Source organism: Lepus europaeus, chromosome 7 (assembly GCF_033115175.1).
Source record: "Lepus europaeus isolate LE1 chromosome 7, mLepTim1.pri, whole genome shotgun sequence".
Classification (NCBI taxonomy): Eukaryota; Metazoa; Chordata; class Mammalia; order Lagomorpha; family Leporidae; genus Lepus; species Lepus europaeus.
Genome location: NC_084833.1, coordinates 112,634,418 through 112,650,854, shown reverse-complemented (window position 1 = coordinate 112,650,854; position 16,437 = coordinate 112,634,418). Strand labels below are relative to the sequence as shown.

The window sequence follows — 16,437 nt, the reverse complement described above, 5'->3', positions numbered from 1 at the left end:
ACTGAATCTTGTAAAAATTATCTTTCCACCCTGACTTACATTCCAATCTTTCATGCTTGCTATTGGAGTTCTAAGGGTCATGCTTACCTCTTTCCTCTTTGATTTCTTTAGGAAAATGATCATTTATTATTCCAGTCCTCTACCAACACAGGCACAAGTAATCTGTGAAAAGCTATTTTTATATGAATGCTTTTATGTTACTAAAAATACTCATACATGGACTTAAAAGAATACAATTTCACCTTCCCTTTAAAGAAGTGGAATCTAACACTTGGTGTGAAGTTTTGGTCTAGCCATGTTGGTCTACAAGCTTGATGAATGTCAGAACTCTAAATTTGAAATTAAACAAGATTTCAGGCTTCCATTTCTGAATGAAGCAGGTATGATGCAAATTTTCCTTCACATTACATCATAATCTGAGATATGCTCTTGGGAATAGCCTTCATGCTGTGAAATTACTCTGTGGCTCTGGGACCTATTGAATCCAATGTAATATGATCTTGGGAGATTTGCTTCCCTTTCTTGAATTACAATTTGGTGCCATAAACTGTTCAGTAAACAGAAAATAAAGACAGTTATTTGGCTGTGATGGTGCCAGAAAGACTTCCCCAAATCTGGAGAAAGTGATTTTTTTCCCTCACATAGGAATGATTCCTTCATGTGTGAAGAATTTTTGGTAGCTGTGAAAGTGATGTGTAAAGAAAATTGAGTTTGGAGTTAGGAGATTTGGGTATGACTTCTTTTTCACTATATTGTTTAAGGAGTTTTTAATACTCTAAGTTTCAGCATACACATCTGAAATATGGAGGCAGTTAGTATAGTTCTATAAGGATTTTGTGAGAATTACAATAGCACAAAAGTCCATTATAAGAATAAGGTATTATAAAAATTAATTGATGCACATTATTTATAAGTACTAGGAGTCAGAATTAATAACTAACCAGAAAAGCATTCCTACTTTTCAATGTTTGGGACCCGATTCCAACCACGAAGAGGTATAGAAATTCGATCAGTTGACTTAAGTTTTTGTGCCTTAGTTTCCTTTTATAAACTTTTTATATATTGATTGATTTTTATGATTTATTTGAAAGGTAGAGTGACAGAGAGTGGGAGAGAGAGAGAGTGACAGAATCTAACCTTCTCTGATTCACTCTCCAAATGCCTACAAGGGCCAAGGCTGGGCCAGGTCAAAACCAGGAACCAGCAACTCCATCCAGGTCTCCCACATAGGTGACAGGAACCTAAGTACCTGGGCCATCATCTGCTGCCTCTCAGGCATGTTAACAGGAACCTGATTGGATGCTGAGATGGACATGATGCCGAACACTATGCTGTGGATATAGGCACCCAAAGTGGCAGATAAGCCCTCTAAGCCACAATGCCTTAGTTTTCTAATGGAAAATAGAAAATATGGAGCTGTAGTAAGAACTAAAAGAATTATTGTACATAAATCATTCAATAGCTGGACATATTTTTCAATATAACTCAATTTTTTATATATGTTCCTTTACTATGAAATTTATATAAAAGCATCCCAACAAGCTCCTACTATCCTAAGGCAGTTTCCTTCAGCAACATTCTGGACTTCTCTATGCTATACACCTCTCTTTTTCATTTTTATTTTTTTAAATATTTATTTAATTATTTGAAAATCAGAGTTACACAGAGAGAGGAGAGGCAGAGAGAGAGAAAGAGAGATCTTCTATTTATGGTTCACTCCCCAATTGGCCACAATGGCCAGAGCTGTGCCGATCCGAAGCCAGGAGCCAGGATCTTCTTCTGGGTCTCCCAAGTGGATGCAGGGGCCCAAGGACTTGGGCCATCTTCTACTGCTTTCTCAGGCCATAGCAGAGAGCTGGATTGGAAGAGGAGCAGCCGGGACTTGAACGGGCACCCAAATGGGATGCCAGCACATCAGGCCAGGGTGTTAACCCACTGTGCCACAGTGCCGGCCCAATGTAAAATGGAAAGTAAGACTACTTGTCTCATGGAGCTGTAGTAAGAACTAAAAGATTTAGTGTACATAAAGCATTCAATATCTAGACATATTTTTCAATATAACTTAATTTTTTATATATGTTCCTTAACTATGAACTTTATATAGAAGCATCCCAACAAGCTCCTACCATCCTAAGGCAGTTTCCTTCAGCAACATTCTGGACTGCTCTATGCTATACACCTCTCTTTCTAAAAAAAATATTAAAAATAGTATCAAATTGCCATTATTGTGGTTACTGTAGCTATAGTCATGATTTTTATTGTTTTAAAGATATCTGTATCATTATGAAATCTTTGCAAGATAATTTACCTCATGGAAATTTTTTTCTATACTTATATAAAACTGTTTCTTAAAAATTACCTCCCACAACTTTTCACTGGTCATTAACCATGGAAAAGCATAAAACAAATCCACATAATAGCTTTTCAAGTATTAGAAACTGGGTGTGATGTCTTTGCTTCTCCAAACAAAATTACTATGGTGCTCTTACAGAACAAGTGTTGGAATTATTGTTCCTGGAATCAGAACTGGATTGGAATCATAGCTCAGTATTTTTGCAGATGTATGATCAAATTATCAAATCACTTTCTGCCTGAGTTTCCTCTCCTAATTAACAAGATTTTTCTGAGACCTGGTTAAAAAAAAAGAGACTAAATTTTATCATAGTACCTTGCAAATATTCAGTCAATGTGAACTATTATTTGTATTAAATCATTTCCACATGGGATGTCTTGCTACTTAGCCAATTTATAATCTTTCTTTTAATGTACATAATGTATTAATGCTATTTTTAAAATGCATTTACAATATGAACACAATTAAAAAATAACATTTTTCAGCACTAAAATTTCTATCTCCTTCATGTTTTGTAACTTTACATTTCTCTGCCAAGAACTACCATATTTACATTCATTTCAAATGGACTTAGCTATACCTCATGGAACATAGTTGTAGAAGATGATATAAAATTTTTGGCAATTTCCAATATCTGGATCCTCTTAGAGTTAGTATCTGTTGAATCTTTTCTCTTGAGAATTGATTGTATTTCTTGTGTGTTCTTGTTACTTGTTGAATAATTTCAGATTTTAATCTGGACATGTTTCATGTTATGTTATTAGACCTTGTATCCTGTTAAAATTATGGGGAGAAAGTTGATTTTATTTACATGTGTGTGTGTATGTGTGTGTCTGTGTCTGTTTGCGTTTACTTTAACAAACTGTCAATTCAGTTAGCATCAGACAAGTAGTTTTTATTACCTTCTGTGGGTAACATTTCCAATGTCAATTCAATTCCCAAAGCCTGCACTGTTTTTGTCCTTCAAATGCACCACTCAGATGTCAGTAGAAGACCTATTTGATATTTTGAATTTCAGTTCATTGCTCAAAAGCTTTGTGATACGCCTTTGGGTCCATTGCACATGTACAGTTGAGCAGTGAGCCTGGTTTTGTTCCCTTCCACAACTCTCTCGTTAGTCTACAGACATATACACACTCTCAAAATACACAGTTGTGTACAAACACACCATTCCATGCATGAATTCTTTCTCCAAAAACTGAAACTTTTTCTCCAAATTTTCATTTATCTTACAGCTGTCACATAGTTCCTAAATGGGTCCTACTGTTGAGGCACAGCTGGAATTTTAAAAACATAGAAATAAAATAGAGATTCTCTCATACTCTTTGATGACAGAAGCACCTTCTGTCAGATTCCCTTGAGAAAAATATGTGTTAATTATAATGTGCAGGAAAGATAGATTTTTATATCCTTATCCAGCTTGGTCAAAATCAAATTTCCAGAATCTAGTTAAGTTTGCATTGTCCTTGTGTTTTTATATAGATCTGTCCCTACATCAGAAGGCTGACTGTTGATTGCTAAAATATGAAACCAACACATCCAACAGATGGCTCCTCAGTTTGATGTAAGGCCTCACATTATGGAACCTTGTGCTCTATTTTGAAGTCCAAGATTCTGACAAAAATGAGGAATGCCTCGATGGTGGCCGAGTTTATCCTGCTGGGTATCCCCCACACAGAGGGTCTGGAGACCATGCTGTTTGTCCTGTTTTTGTCCTTCTATGTCTTCACCCTTCTGGGGAACTTGCTCATCCTACTAGCAATTGTTTCCTCCACTCGGCTTCACACTCCTATGTACTTCTTCCTGTGCAAACTGTCTGTATGCGATATATTTTTCCCTTCTGTGAGTTCCCCCAAGATGCTGTTCTACCTCTCAGGGAACAGCCGCACCATCTCCTATGCAGGCTGCATGTCCCAGCTCTTCTTCTACCATTTCCTGGGCTGCACTGAGTGTTTCCTGTACACAGTGATGGCCTACGACCGCTTTGTTGCCATATGTTACCTTCTGCGATACACGATCATCATGAGTCACAGAGTGTGTGCCATCCTGGCCACTGGGACCTCATTGTTTGGCTGTGTTCAGGCCACCTTTCTAACCACTCTCACCTTCCAATTGCCCTACTGTGGCCCCAATGATGTGGACTATTACTTTTGTGATATCCCAGTGATGCTGAAGCTGGCTTGTGCAGATACCTCATCCCTGGAGATGGTGGGGTTCATCAGCGTGGGCCTCATGCCCCTCAGCTGCTTCCTTCTCATCCTCACCTCCTACAGCTGCATTGTTTGCTCAATTCTTCGAATTTGATCTAAAGAGGGCCGACGCCGTGCCTTCTCCACCTGCAGTGCCCACCTCACTGCCATCCTTCTCTCCTTCATGCCAGTGGTCCTTATCTACCTGCAACCCACTCCTAATCCCTGGCTTAATGCAACTGTTCAGATACTGAATAACCTGGTTACTCCCATGCTGAACCCTTTGATCTATAGCTTAAGAAACAAGGAAGTAAAGTATTCTCTGAGAAAGGTGCTACAGGAGGCGGCATCATTTTCTGACAAGTGATGGGGAGAGGATCAATACTTAACACATTAATATGCCATTTTGCTTACAAAAGATGTTTCCTTTTTGCAATAGAGAGCACAGATATTACCACTGCCTCCTTTGACAGTGAGGAAGGTAGGACTTAAAGACATAAATTACAATCACATAACTATAAATACTTGTACACAAGAATGATTATTTTTCCCCAGTTGTGGAAATATACTGAACCATCTCTTCATTTTCCTTATGTATATTCCTACTCTTACATTCTCTCCTTTGTTTCTTTCTCCTTAGTGTTTCACTTCCTAATCTTCACTGGCAGTATTATGGAATCATCCCCTCAAACGTTTGCATTGAATGAGTCCTCATTTGATGGCATACAATTACTTAAAAGAGTGAAAGAGGTTCAATCAAATGGCTTCAGGTTGTATCCTGTGACTTCTGAAACACAAGGAAATTATGTAAACAAAAATGATTTATGCAAGGAAGCTAAGATCTCTAATGAATGAATCAGAGGTGCTAGTGTTCTATGTCACCTACAAAAGGTGTCTATTGGTCTTGGACCTGGAAGGAAGTCTAGCTGGATACTGTGGCAACAGAAAAAGAGAGAGAGAGAAAGGTAGAATGTGGAGAAAGTGGATATGTAGAATACGTGAAGAGGTGACTTACTCTGTTTTTATTCTTTCAATATTAGAAAATTTTGTTTGGCTTTGTGATCTCTAGTACAGCCAAGTGTCACAGTGAAGTCAAAGCTATTATTTCACAGTTTTGTGAGTTCTGCTCACAGAAAGACTTTGACTTTAGTTTCTTATCTTTTATATTTCTTTGTCTTTTCCACTTGAGTTTGCTATAAGAAGAGTGTCATTATAATCTAGACCACAATTTGATGGGAAATAAACACAGAGTAAGAAGGGAATGATGAGAAACAAGGGAGTGATGAGAAGGAAGGAGATTAGGAAGAAAAGGTGAAGACAGGAAGAAAAACGGCTGATGAGAAGAGCATGATGGGGAGAAAAAGACATGGTGGGGAAGGAAAGAGTGGTAGGAAGAAAAGGTGCAGACAGGGAGGGAAGGGGCAGGGTCCCCTCACTTGGTTCTTTGCAGAATCAGAGTTCAGTCAGGGGATCTGCCAGACTGAACTGATGACAATGTTGTGTCTGAGTCTCGGGTCGGACTAGTGAGCTGATGCAAACTTCTGAAGAGAACACTGCTTCCTACTCTCTTCTCTGAAGCTCTGTTCCTTTTATTCTCTCAGTTTACATTCTCTTTTCGCTAGACAACAGCATTCCTAACACTCAAGTCCCACGTCAAATATAATGTTCTTTGTGAAAACTTCTTATTTCAAGCAGTCAGGTTCTCACTTCTCTATCCTTTGAATAAGACTTGACAAAGCCTCCATTCCACTGTGGCAGAGTATGTTTTGGCAAATCATTTTCCAAAAGCAAAAATTAAGTGGACTCAGGAAGGGAAAGGACAAAAAAGACTCAACTGGGACTGAAAGTAGAGAACTGACAGTTCCTTTATTGCACAGCTAAAGGTCTGTTGCAGTTGATGAAGCAGAACCCCAGTCTCCTTCTATCTTTCAGTTAATTTGTAACTTTTAAAAATCTCAAAATCTCCAGAATTTTGAGAGCATGTTTTTCTTGTAACCACTCATGTGAAACTACTTTGATAGTCACAATGTTTGTCTTTTAATGGGAATTTGTGAAATAGAGAAAACATGTGGAAGGTGTTTGGTACAAGGTGATAAGTCAACTCTTGGGAGTCTCACATCCTATGTAAGTGCGTGTTTCAATCCTGGGTACACAGTTTTGATCCAGCTTCCTGTTAACAAACACCCTGAGAGGCAGCAGATGATAGCTGAAGTACTTGTGTCCCTGCCACCCACATGGGAGACTCAGACAAAGTTCTGGACTACTACACATGACCTGTGCCAGCCCTGAATGTTGTGCACATTTGGGGAGTAAACCACTGGATGGAAGATCTTTTTCTGTCTGTCTCTCTGCCTTTCAAATACTAACCAAAAAGGAAACCAGTTGAAGTTAAATGGACACAATGAGAAACAGTGACTTGATCAGCCCTTGTCTTGAATGTTGATTAACAACTTAATAATTTATCCCTTTTAGTATTTTTTGTTCTACTTAATACTATTGGTTGAACTCTTTAATTAACACACAATTATCCTTAGGTGTTTAAATTTAACTGAAAAGTGATCCCTGTTAAATATAAGAGTGGGAATAAGATGTACAATTTGGGACATGCTCAATTGGACTTGCCCCAAATGGTAGAGTTAGAAAAGTGCCAGGGGATTCCAATTCAATACCATCAAGGTGGCATGTACCAATACCATCTCACTAGTCAAACTGATCAATTTCAGCTCACAATTGATCATAATGATAGGATTAAGAGTCAAAGGGATCACATAAACAAGACTAGTGTCTGCAAATACTAACTGATAGAATTAAAAAGGGGAGAACAATCCAAAATGGGAAGTGGGATACACAGCAGATTCATAGAATGGCAGATGTCCTAAATAGCACTCTGGCCTCAGAATCAGCCCTTAAGGCATTCGGATCTGGCTGAAGAGCCCATGAGGGTATTTTAGGCATGGAAAGCCCAAGACACTCTGGCAAAAAAAAAAAAAAAAAAAAAAAAAAAAAAAAAGAAAGAAAAAAGAAAGAAAGAAAGGAAGGAAGGAAGAAAGAAAGAAAGAAAGAAAATATAGATCTAAATGAAAGATCTCTGCAAGTGAGATCCCAGTGGAAAGAACGGGCCATCAAAGAGGGATGTACCTTTCTCTGAAGGGAGGAGAGAACTTTCACTTTGACTATGACCTAGTCTAAATAAGATCGGAGTTGGCGAACTCAAAAGGCTTCCACAGCCTTGGTTACTCATGACAAGAGCCTAGGGTGATTACTGACGCCATAAACAAGAGTGTCAATTTGTTAAGTCAACAACAGGAGTCACTGTGCACTTATTCCTCATGTAGGATCTCTGTCCTTAATTGTTTTGCAATATGAATTAATGCTATCACTAGTACTCAAAAAGTACTTTACACTTTGTGTTTCTATGTGGGTGCAAACTGTTGAAATCTTTACTTAATATATACTAAATTAATCTTCTGTATATAAATTAATTGAAAATGAATCTTGATGTGAATGGAATGGAAGAGGGAGTGGGAGATGGGAGAGTTGCGGGTAGAAGGGAAGTTATGGTGGGGGGAAGCCACTGTAACCATAAGCTGTACTTTGGAAATTTATATTTGTTAAATAAAAGTTAAAAAACATTAAAAATAAATAAATGAAAATTTTAAATAAATAAAATGTGGTGGGAGTCATATTCTTTATTCATTCAACAAAACTTTTGGACACAGCTCTGATTTAGGTAAAATGCAGTAAAGAGAAGTAGGCAGGGAAGTAGAGCAACAGCATAAATCAATCAGTAATAGGCACATTCTAAAGACCCTGAGCCTATCAAGTTCCTCTGTCTAATCCTTCTCTAACCATACTGTCAAAACACCCACCCTCCATCACACCTTTTCCACTTGTCTTGCCATACATTTTGTTTTGTTTTGTTTTTAGTACCTATTCTTAGTGGAAAATTTATTTCGCATGTTCTGTACCAGAACTTCAAGGGACTACACTCCCAACACTTTTCTCCCAACTCCATTAGTTGGCATTATCTTCACTCTCTTCCTTGACATGAAGTCTTAATTAATTAACCCTTGGAGCCAAACTCTTGTAACCATAAAGCCATCTGTCTTCTCAGACATCCATTTCAACCCATCATCCATCACTATCATTGCTCCTCTACCTATCTGAAATTTCCTTAGTGCTCACTCCTAAGATTATTTAAAATACTTGCTCCAAACTAGTAGATCACTCTTATCCTCTTATCCTATTTACAGTCCTTATTTTGTTATAAACAAAGTAGTTAACAGAATTTGTTAAATGAGGCATGTTAAACTCTAAAAGTAATATGTAAAATAGAGTAATGGTATGGTTATCACTATTAGAACCAATTCTATAGAGGACAGGGACAAAATAAATCCTATTATTTAGTTTCTGAAAATGTACCAAAAGTTCTCCCTCAGACTATCATATACACTTTCATATTAAACCCCTACATAGCCAAAAAGTGTATTTTAATCAAAATTTCTTCAGATGTGGCAGCTGATTTCCATGTTAAGTAATGTCTCCCAAAATCTCATGTCAATGGAACTATAATTAAAGATGGAATCTTTCTCATTCAAATTCAAGCTTTGATTTTAAAAAATCAAAATTAACATGTGTAAAGCCAATTGCCATATACATATATGTCCACAAATATTTAGCATATTCTCTACTGTTCTTTACAACATAGAAATTCTTATATAATATAAAACAAGAAGCAGTACTTCACAATTTATTAAGTAACACCAACATTACCTTAAAATAAGCACTAGACAAGCACTAGGCTAGAATGCTGGAGGAATATAAAATTAAAGGCTAATATTTCCCCATGAAAAATACATATAATAAGTCATAATAAAATTTTAATTGAATCCCTCGATAACTTAAAAAGCTAATATGTCATTAGAAACTCAGGATTATACATGAAATAATATTCATTTATGATTCAAAAGTCAGTGATATAATTCATCATATAAACTAGATAAACAAGAATAATTCAGGTAGTTTTCTGACAAGCAAGCATTCCATAAAAGTCAGTCAGCGTTCCGGCACTGTGGTGTAGCAGGTAAAGCCGTCGCCTGCAGTGCCGGCATCCCATGTAGGTGCCAGTTCAAGTCCTGGCAGCTCCAATTCCAATCCAGCTCTCTGCTATGCCTGGGAGAGCAGTAGGAGATGGCCCAAGTCTTTGGCCCCTGCACCTGCGTGGAGAACCGGAAGAAGCTCCTAGCTCCTGGCTTCAGATAGGTGCAGCTCCAACCCTTGTGGCCAATTGGAGAGTGAACCAGCAGAAGGAAGACCTTACTCTCTCTCTCTCTCAGCCTCTCCTTCTTTCTCTGTGTAACTCTGATTTTCAAATAATAAATCTTTTAAAAAACTCAATCAGTATATATATTCGTCAAAAACTTTCCAGAGGGCACGGCACTATGGTGCAGTGGGTAAAGCCACAGCCTGCAGTGCTGGTATCACATATGGGCACCGGTTTGAGACCTGGCTGCTCCACTTCCTATCCAGCTATCTGCTATGGCTTGGGAGGGCAGTGGAAGATGGGCCAAGTGCTTGGGCCCCTGCACCCATGTGAGAGACCCAGAAGAAGCTCCTGGTTCCTGCCTTCGGATCAGCGCAGCTTCGACCATTGCGGCCATCTGGGGAGTGAACCAGCCGATGGAAGACCTCTCTCTCTCTCTTTCTCTTTCACTCTGCCTTTCCTTCTCTCTCTCTGTAACTGTGACTTTCAAGTAAAATAAATAAATCTTAAAAACAAACAAAAAAAAACTTTCCAGAAATTTGAAATGAGTAGCCCTTCCTCAATCTGTAGAAGGTCATTTTGTAAGGTCAATGGCTGGCATCATTTCTAGTGGCCAAGCACTGAGTATTTCTTCTGTCAATTTGATTTTTCATCTCTTGGTTCTGTTTTACCCACTTTTTTTATAGGATTTTAGAAAATGAAGCCAAAGATTTAAAATATTTCCTGTTTGCCTTCAGGATACATGATAAGAGTTGTCAATGGAGGAGTACAGAATGAAATTGAAGAAGGAAGAAGTTTTGTTGTCCTGATTAATATTTGACTCTCTTGCCAAGATCATACAGAGCATTCTTTTTTTTTCTTTCTTGTTTTTTTTTTTTTTAAATTTCCACTGTTTGCTCTCTCATAGTTTCTCCTTCACCATTTTCCCACCATTTGCTTTCTTCAGCACTTAACTGAAGAAGTGGTGCAGTAGTCAGGAGTCCTAGAAAACAAGCCTACAACCTGCAGATGTATGCATCCTGGGGGTTGCCAAAAGGCAGATGATCTTCAAGCTGGATGCCCAGTGTTTGTCTCATTCACCCATCCTGAAGTGACCCAAGCCCAAGATGAATCTTGAAATGAATGGAAGGGGAGAGGGAGCGGGAAAGGGGAGGGTTGTGGGTGGGAGGGAAGTTATGGGAGGGGGGAAACCATTGTAACCCATAAGCTGTACTTTGGAAATTTATATTCATTAAATAAAAGTTTAATAAATGAAAAAAAGAATCATTTTATCTAATACCTTTCCCTACAAAGAAAGGTTAAGTCAATTTTAATGACACAGTCGACACACGAATATTTTTCATAAGGGAATCAAGTTGGAAACATGAACTGAATTAAATCTGGTGGTCATTATTTAAATTTTTCTGAAAAAACAGATATGTGAAGCATGTGAAAACAATCACAAGAAAAGCAAAAGAATTGAAAGGAAAAATAAGACGTTTTTATGTATCTCTGGATGTGTTGTTTTATTGGCATATTATGGAAAAATAGAATTGAGAAGTGGGCAGGAGTCAATGTGTAGACAGAATTTGAAGAAAGGGAGGAAAGAGAATAGATGCAATGTCTCCACTAGGTCCTAGGTTGTGCGCTAGATGCTTCTGGTTCATATGACAGATACACAAATGGACTACTGCCTTGGATATATGGTAATAGAGATTAATTAACTTTAATAAAGAAGTGAAAAGGAATAAAAATAGAATGGAAGGAGATTTTCAAAATACTATCTATCACAATTTCTGATAATAACAGTGAAATGACAATACCTAAAATTTTTGACAACTTTTCATGTTAAGTCTTTGCACACATCACACTTGTTTGATCTCATCAGACCTCCTGGCTCTAAATAAGCCCACATAGTGATGACCTAGAAAACCATTTCCAAGTCATGCCTTTTCCCTGACTTGCAGAGTCATGCATTGAGTTTCCTACTCAACATACCCACTTGGTAATGATATAGGCATCAAACTATGTATGTGTAAAACAAAACAAACAGAAAAATCCCCAACCTACCCTCATAATACCATTGATGCTTCTCAAGCCAATATCTTAGGTCCCAAAATTCCTATTCTCATACACCCATATCCAACAAGTATCATCCATCCCAAATTAATCTGATTCATTTTTGATATTACTGTCATTGACAGAATGACAAAAGCCATCATTTCTCAGCTGTCACACTTTGCCTCCTCTGTGGCTTCTTGAATGCACTCCTAGGTGACTATTTAATGAATATTCTTACAGAACAGTGAGCCTGGTTGAACCTTTACACTCCACTTTCTGCAAACTCTCTGAAGCTGTCCCATCACACCTGGAGTAACAGTCCCAATTTCTGGATGGGCCAGCATCTGGCACCTGGTTCCACCAAAAACCCTCACCTGTATAATTCTCTCCCCTGCTCTGCCTGCTGCAGTCATCTTGGTCTCCTGGATGCTGCTCAAATGCGCCAAGCGTGCTTTGTGTCACAGACTTTAAACTTGGTGCTCCTTCTGTCTGAAACCATCTTTCAACCAGATACTTCCACGGCTCCCTCTCTCACTTCAATCAGAACTCACCTCAGTGGTCACCCCCTAAGCAGTCCTCCTCCCACTGCCATTGCTAATTATCAATCACTTCCTTTCACGTTATTTTCCTTGTAGATTTTCTCACTATTTGATTCTAAATTCCACATGCATCTGTTAGTTTATTGATGTCACCTGTTAGAATATAGGTTTTATGAGACTGTCTCATAAAATTTATGAATTTGTCTCTATGATACTGTATTCTCAGCAACAGAAGGCTGACTTCCAATAAAGTCCTGGATAAATAAGGACATATGGGAGGAATTATTCATCTTACATTAGTGAAGTTACTGGGGTTTATACAGAAGTAAATCCTTCAGGTTAACACAGCTAGAAAGTATGCATGCCTGAAAATGAAACCACTTTGATTTGACATCAAGTCTGAACTGTTTATCACCTCACAATGACCAGTAAAAAAAAAAAAAAAAAAAAAAAAAAAAAAAAAAAAAAAACAACCAAATATAAGAAATTGCATTATATATGTCCTTAAAGGGTTAAAATGTCTTTAGGAGAAGGGAAGAAGAAGTCAAAGTAAATGAGGTCATGTGGAGTGAGAAGTTACCTGGGTAATCAGACATTTTAAATAGCTAGACACAGTTGGACTATTGGGAGAAATGAGTGTAGACATAAGAATAAGGGAAAATTTACAGAAAGAAAAGTGGGACTTCTGTGAAATATGTGTAATTCTGGTTTGACTCGACAAAGAAGAGTTGTATTTAGGAAATGTTGTAGATAAGACTACTTAGATAATATCCAAGGAACCTAGAAACAAAATATTATTCATGATGGGCCTTCTGTGAACTGGATACAATATTTCACTGACCTCCTCATCCACCTAGTCTTGGTATATTCAGTCTTGAACAAGAAGCCTGTTTTCTTATGAACTTTCTTACTGTCTGCAAAGAGAGAATGTTTTATTTTACAGCTTGCTCCATAAATAAAAAGCTAAAAGGAAGGGTTGCATACTCAGTTGTAGTTGTGTGGTTGCTGTTCAAAAAGGGTATATGTAGATTTGAAGCTCATTTATTTTCACATGAAGAAATGGGTGTGTGTATATACATGAATACCTTCCTCTTCTTTTTATTTTCCACCTTAAGGTTATTTTAGAGATAATATACTCTTTCTTAGACATAAGATATGTTTTCGGTGTTTATAAAGTATATAAAAACTACTCTAATTTATCTAACAAGAATAAAATATAGAGGAAATGATATTAAAGTGACAGAGTAGCATAATATCTACAGCTATGCAGAAGTTACTATTCAATGTTCAGGTTCAATAAAAAATGTTGATGTTTAGGGGACATTGATCTTTTAATTAAACAAACAAATTTAAGAGTTGTATTTCTATATCTTAATGGATGCCCTAAGAATATTCATATTAAAATTTTTAAGATAGTGGAAATTACCTTGCTTTGAGATTGGTAACTCAGATAAAGTATTTTCTTAACCTTTTCTGTATCTCAGTCTTCATATAGAATACAAAAAAAAAAAACCCATACAACATATAAGAATACAACTGATATTTTAAGATTTGATTCTTGTTTTTAGTGCTTATCTATACTCCTGTAGTGCAATGGTCTTTCTAATTTTTACTTTTGTAACATTATGGCAAGTTGTGCATTAAGCCTATAATTATAAAGTAAATTGAACTTATGCTATTGCAAAAATTAAAGGGAAAAAGGAAAGGATGGGGGAGAAGGAGGAAGGGATATATGGTTATCTTCTCAGAATTGTATCTATAAATACATTATATCTGTTCTCTTTGTATTAAGATTAAAAAACTAAAAAGGGAATAGCAAATATATCATCGTCATGGCATCACATGAGGTGTAATGAGGCCATAAATGCAATGTTCTTAACATTGTTCATGGAAACTGATAGGGGCTCAATAATGGTTGCGCCTTGTTCTGTTGTTGGTTTTCCTTCTCCTCAGATTCTTTCAGTACAGGACAATGACTCCCCTTTCTGGTATTCCATTCTTTCTACCACCTAGAGCACAGCTTTATTCCTCTCAAAGCAAACTCAAAACCAGTAACGGAGAGGAGTGGAAGGACCAAAGCTGGGGAGACAAATGTTCCTGTGATTGAAGTCAAGAGCCAAATCAATTCCTTGAAGGTGCTGAGGTCAGCAGAAGCTGAAGGGACATCAGTGAGGAAGTGTTCAAGTTCCAAGTCAGAGGAGAACAGTGTTCAGATAGAAAACCAAAGAAGAAGATAGCAGCTCTGTAAGATCCTCTTTGAAGGTTATCAAATAAGAAGAGTTATTTTTCTTTTATGGTAAAAATCTAAAGCTTGATCTGTTGGAAACAAAATAATTTTCACTTCTAAACTCCATGAGAGTTATAAACACTGAACCCAAAATAATTAACACCATCTTGATAAAGATTCAATCGAAAATATATTTGAGTCACTTGGTTTATGATTCAAACTCTGGATCAATTGGAAATTATTTCATTCAGCACTCTCAAGCCACCAGTTCCTATCGGATGACAATGTTTTTCTAATGGGAACTTCTCCAGATGATTTGAACTATCACAACTGGGAGATGAATGGATGCAGGAAATCATTCTTCAGTAGCCTATTTTATCCTTGAGGGGTTGACAGATGAGCCAGGGCTCCAGCTCCCTCTCTTACTACTCTTTCTACTGATTTACATGGTCTCCATTGTGGGAAACTTGGGCTTGGTCTTTTTAATCAGGATCAGTTCACAGCTGCACACTCCTATGTACTATTTTCTCAGTAACTTGTCCTTCATAGATCTCTGTTATTCGTCTGTCATAATTCCCAAGATGTTAATGAACTTTGTGTCAGAGAAGAATTCCTTGTCTTTTCCTGAGTGCATGGCCCAGCTGTTTTTCTTTTGCTTCTTTGGCATTGATGACTCCTACATGCTGACAGCCATGGCATATGATCGTTATGTTGCCATCTGTAAGCCCTTGCTCTACAATGTCACCATGTCCACCCGTATCTGTTTTCTACTGGTCACCAGTGTGTATACAATGGGAGCTTTGGGGGCTTTTGTCCATACCAGCTATATATCTAGCCGTTCCTTCTGTGGGACTAATGTCATCCATCACTACTTTTGTGACATCCTTCCTCTTCTGAATATATCTTGCTCAAGAGACAACACTAAGGAGCTTTTAGTGATGATTCTGGTTGGATTTAACGTGTTGGCATGTGTGTTACCCATCTTCACCTCTTACACCTTCATCCTTTCCAGCATTCTGCAAATTCATTCAGCTGAAGGTAGGTCCAAAGCCTTCAGTACCTGCAGCTCCCATCTTGCAGCTGTTGGGGTCTTCTATGGCTCCATCATCTTCATGTATTTTAAACCATCTACCAGCGACACTATCCAGGAGAAGGTGGCCTCTGTATTTTACAGCACAGTGATTCCCATGATTAACCCCCTTATCTACAGCCTTAGGAATAAGGATGTCAAGGAAGCTCTACAGAAATTTTTCAGTAGTAGAATATTTTCTGAGTCTGTGTAAAAAATGACACTTTCAATGGTTAGCACTTTTAAAGACAGAATTTATCTTTCATTGCTGTTTGCAAGAGCAGCTAGTTTCAGATCAATTCCATATTAAATTAAGATGTTTAAATGGTTTATTTTTGGTAACCTCCACTTCTTCATTGAGGGCCTTACTCTCAACCTAGAGCACTTTCATTCTCCTCAGAATACTCTTATATCCACTAGAGAAAGATTAAATATCATATCACATTATATCAAAAACATATCGTGTCAAGCTACATCTAACCAGAAGGAAAAAATAGATAAATAGGGTATATATCCAAATACATGAAATCATTGCATCAAAGAGATGCCTACTCTTCCATGTTTGTTGCAGCACTTTTCACAGCAACCAAGACATAGAATCAACAAAGATGTCCATCATCAGTTGAGTGGATAAATATAATGTGATAAATATACAAAACTGATTATTGGTCAGCAATAAAAAGAATAAAATCCTATCATTTGCGGCTGTTTAATGAAATGTATATGTAGGAGCTTAATTTTAAAAAAATTCAATATG

The 16,437-nt window shown here is 37.4% G+C and overlaps 1 protein-coding gene and 1 pseudogene across 1 annotated transcript; both read left to right on the top strand.

Annotated features, from left to right (window-relative positions):
- Positions 1 to 3,976: 3,976 nt before the first annotated feature.
- LOC133763958 (olfactory receptor 10D1B-like) lies at positions 3,977 to 4,909 on the top strand (annotated as a pseudogene).
- A 10,043-nt stretch (positions 4,910 to 14,952) lies between these two features.
- LOC133763957 (olfactory receptor 8D2-like) lies at positions 14,953 to 15,894 on the top strand. Its single transcript, XM_062197634.1, has one exon. It carries the CDS (start codon positions 14,953 to 14,955, stop codon positions 15,892 to 15,894), a length of 942 nt encoding a protein of 313 aa, XP_062053618.1.
- Positions 15,895 to 16,437: the final 543 nt, after the last annotated feature.

Coding starts and splice junctions, on each gene's coding strand:
- LOC133763957 (XM_062197634.1), top strand. CDS start 14,953: ATGGATGCAGGAAATCATTCTTCAGTAGCCTATTTTATCCTTGAGGGG.